Below are 3,470 nucleotides of genomic sequence, written 5' to 3'. Positions count from 1 at the left end.
TCGTCTTTCCCCACAAGCTCCCTGCTAACTGCACCCACAGCTCCAGCTCACCCATGTTTTGGAGATGGCTGTAGAGACGTGTCTGAGCTGCCTCCTTTGCCCCATAAAACAAGGAAAGGAGGGTAAACCTTGTTTCTAAGGGTCTGTGTGCCCGGTGCAATATGGGAGCATTGAGCAATGCTAAAGAGAAGGAGGATGGAGTCAGGAAATGTAGAAGGTAGGATTTGGGGTGTCAGAGGGCTCCCCCATTATACACAATTGCAGGAGAAAGGAAAGTTTGGGATTTTGCAACAGTGGAGCAGACTTCCCAGAGACGAGGGTACTCCTGACACCCTCAGTCTCTAGCTGAGAGCCAGAGCTGTGCCACAGCTGGTGCTGAGACCATGAGACAGCATCTTTGGCCACTCTTTTTCTTCTCCCTGCCAGTGCATGAACTGGGAGCGCCTCCATCCCACCTTGTGACTTGCGGAAAAGAGGGAGCTCACTCCTGCCAATTTCTGCCAGTGTTACAGGTCCAGGGAAAGTTACAATCTCTGTACAGCTTGGGAGCGGAGCTCCTTCACCTTTCCCCAAAGCTCCTGACACCTTGCAGCTCCTGCTGTGAACCACGGCAAGGACAGCCTGAAGCACCAGCACTGCTCCTCACCACTCTGCTCCTGTTCTCTGCCCGCACCTCCTGAACAGGGCTGGAACTGCCTCTCCAGGAGACCTGGGGGCCAGCAGATGTTTGCAGGTAGCCGCATGTGTCTGTGGCCAGTGGGGTGTCGGAAGTGCTGCTGCTGCCTTTTGGATCCCTTCCCTTCCACCCCAGCCTCCTTCTGAGGAGTGAACCCCTCAAGCTCAAGAAACAAAACTCCAGAGGCGCTGCCAAAATTCAGTACAAACGTTAAAAATTTTATTTACAGGGTAAAGTACGATTTCTTAAAAAACCCCAAACAAACCAAAACAAAACCCCCAATTTGATAAGAGGTATAATAATAGAATAAAGCTCTTTATGTACAAAAATACAATTTTCATATGAATGAACATCTTGAATAAATTAAACTGCTCTCTGGTCCAGTCACTGAATACCCCGTGTCTGCTCCCACTCTAAAGCAGGCCGGCCGCGCTGGGGGTCAGCATCTATAATGCATGAGCCTCTCCGCTGTCCGCCGGCTGCGGGGTCCCATCGGGGCCGGTGCTGGGACCCCCGGGAGGGGCTGAGCCGCCCCGGGGCAGGGCCGGGGAGCCGCGCTGAGCCCCGCGCTGCGCCCCGGGCCGCATCGGTCCTTAAGCCTTTTCATGGCATTGTCAGGGCGTTCAAACCAAATTTTCATGCTCGTTTTTCTTCGCTGGAGAGCTACAAATTGTAAAATTGACTTTTCACCTCGTCTGCGGCAGCAAATCTGTCGCTTTTCTTCTTCCCAGATTTTCGGAGTGGAGCGGGAGGCGAGGTGGGGGTCGGGGGTAAGGGCCGGGGGGAAGGAAAGTGATGAAAAGTGCAACGGGACGAGGCCCCCCCTCACCCCCCTCCGCCGCGGGCCCCGGGCCGAGCGCGGGCGGTGCGGGATGTGCCGCGGGATGTGCGGGATGTGCGGGATGTGCGCGGGGCTCCGGGATGTGCGGGATGTGCGCGGGGCTCCGGGATGTGCGGGATGTACGCGGGGCTCCGGGATGTGCGGGATGTACGCGGGGCTCCGGGATGTGCGGGATGTGCGCGGGGCTCCGGGATGTGCGGGATGTGCGCGGGGCTCCGGGATGTGCGGGATGTGCGCGCTAGCGGAGCGGAGCGCCGGGGCCGGCGGGCAGCCCGCGGAAGCCCCTCAGGCTGTCGGCGGGGGCGTAAGCGCAGTCCTCGGAGGTGGCGGGGCTGCTGGGGCCGGAGGCGGAGGCGCAGAGCGAAGGGGCGGACGGGGAGGCGCTGGACAGCCAAGACCCCGCGTCGCTTCCGGGGCTGGGGGGCGCGGCGGCCCCGCGGAAGGCGGGGGGCGGCGGGAGGCACTGCTCGGCCAGGCGGAGGGTCTCGGAGAGGGCCCAGATGTAGTTATAGGCGAAGCGCAGGGTCTCGATCTTGGTGAGCTTGGTGTCGTCGGGGAAGGTGGGCAGGACGCTGCGGAGCTCGTCCAGGGCGGCGTTGAGGTGGTGCATGCGGTTCCGCTCCCGGTCGTTGGCCTTGACCCGCCGGCTGCGCTTCAGCGTGTGCAGCAGCGCCTCGGTCCGCGCCCGCGCACGGCCGCGCCGCCTCCGCCGCTCCCGCGGAGCGCCGGGCTCGGCGGCCTCGCCGCTGCTGGGCGCCTCGGCGGGCATCCTGCGGGAGAGAACCGAGCCCCGTCACTGCCACGCGGGGCAGACGTGGATGGAGGGAGAAGCGGAGGGGAAGGTGCGAAGCTGCCGGGGAAGGGGTGGGGGGAAAAAAAAAAAAAATAAATATAAGGAAGAGGGTGGAGGTGCGGGTGCTTGGCAGGTGCCGGCGCTCCCGTACTCACATGGAAAGGCACTCCCGGGGATGCGGTTAAGCAATAACGGTATAAAAACACAGAGAGAAAAAAGCCGAGCCAGCCGCTATAGGGGAAAGCACGGAGCTCAGCGCCGTAAAAAAAAAAAAAAAAGGAAAAAAAAAAAAAAAGCGAAAAAAAAAAAGAGGCAAAGGCCGGGGAAAGGCGGGGCGGGGGGGACACGCGACCGCGCGTGGCTTTGAAGTGCTGCGGGCTGCGATCCGCTCGTGTGAGCGGCGGCTTTGGCACACGACGGCGCGGCCGCCCGTTCTTATAGCGGCGGGCGGACAATGGCCCCGTGGCCGCCCCGCGGGGCCGCGCCGAGGCGGCAGGTCGGCCCCGTGCGCCGCGCCCTCCGGAGCGTGCCCGCAATTACCGCGGGCGGCCGCGCATCTGCCGCGCCCCCGGGGGACGGGGGAGAGAGGGGGGGTCCCCCCGCTTTGTCCCCCCCGGGTGCGGGCAGGGAGGCGGCAGGACAAAGCGGGGCAGGGGGGTCGCGGCTCAGCGCGGGGGTGGAGGGGTCACCGTCCCGCTCCGGCCGGAGGGGCTCCAGCGTGAGTTTAAACCGCTGCGAGCAGGGGGTTTGGGGAAAGAAAAAGGTTAATCTGGATTTCCAGAGGATGAGCCGTGGATTATTCCCCCGCCAGATGCGGGCGGAAGATTTTATCAGGTTTTCCTTGCACCTTGCGGTTTTTCTACATCGACCCGTCAAAGTAAAAATACTTAAAAATGATAAAACTCAAAGCAGGTATTTCCCTCCTGCTTTTCTGAGGTGAATATCAACACACGCTTTAGCTTTCACGTGCTTCGCTATGGAAAGGGTTTTGCAGGTGTTCAGAAAGTTCAAAGTTCCAAAGGATATAAAATATTAAGCTTCGGTGGTTGTAATCACAATATATATACATTGTATATACATATTTACACACTGTATGTACAATGTACAGATACATGCTTCTTTGTCTTGGTAAAAACAACGAATTGTGCTGTTTTGATTGT

The 3,470-nt window shown here is 59.8% G+C and overlaps 1 protein-coding gene across 1 annotated transcript; it reads right to left on the bottom strand.

Moving 5' to 3' along the window:
* Nucleotides 1-1,755: 1,755 nt before the first annotated feature.
* On the bottom strand, nt 1,756-2,330 carry NEUROG1 (neurogenin 1). The gene has a single exon (XM_086851485.1). It carries the CDS (start codon nt 2,284-2,286, stop codon nt 1,756-1,758), a length of 531 nt encoding a protein of 176 aa, XP_086707611.1. The 5' UTR covers nt 2,287-2,330.
* Between the last annotated feature and the right edge of the window lie 1,140 nt (nt 2,331-3,470).

Source organism: Cyanistes caeruleus, chromosome 15 (assembly GCF_971803275.1).
Source record: "Cyanistes caeruleus chromosome 15, bCyaCae1.hap1.1, whole genome shotgun sequence".
Classification (NCBI taxonomy): Eukaryota; Metazoa; Chordata; class Aves; order Passeriformes; family Paridae; genus Cyanistes; species Cyanistes caeruleus.
This window is presented reverse-complemented; position numbering and strand designations above follow the sequence as displayed.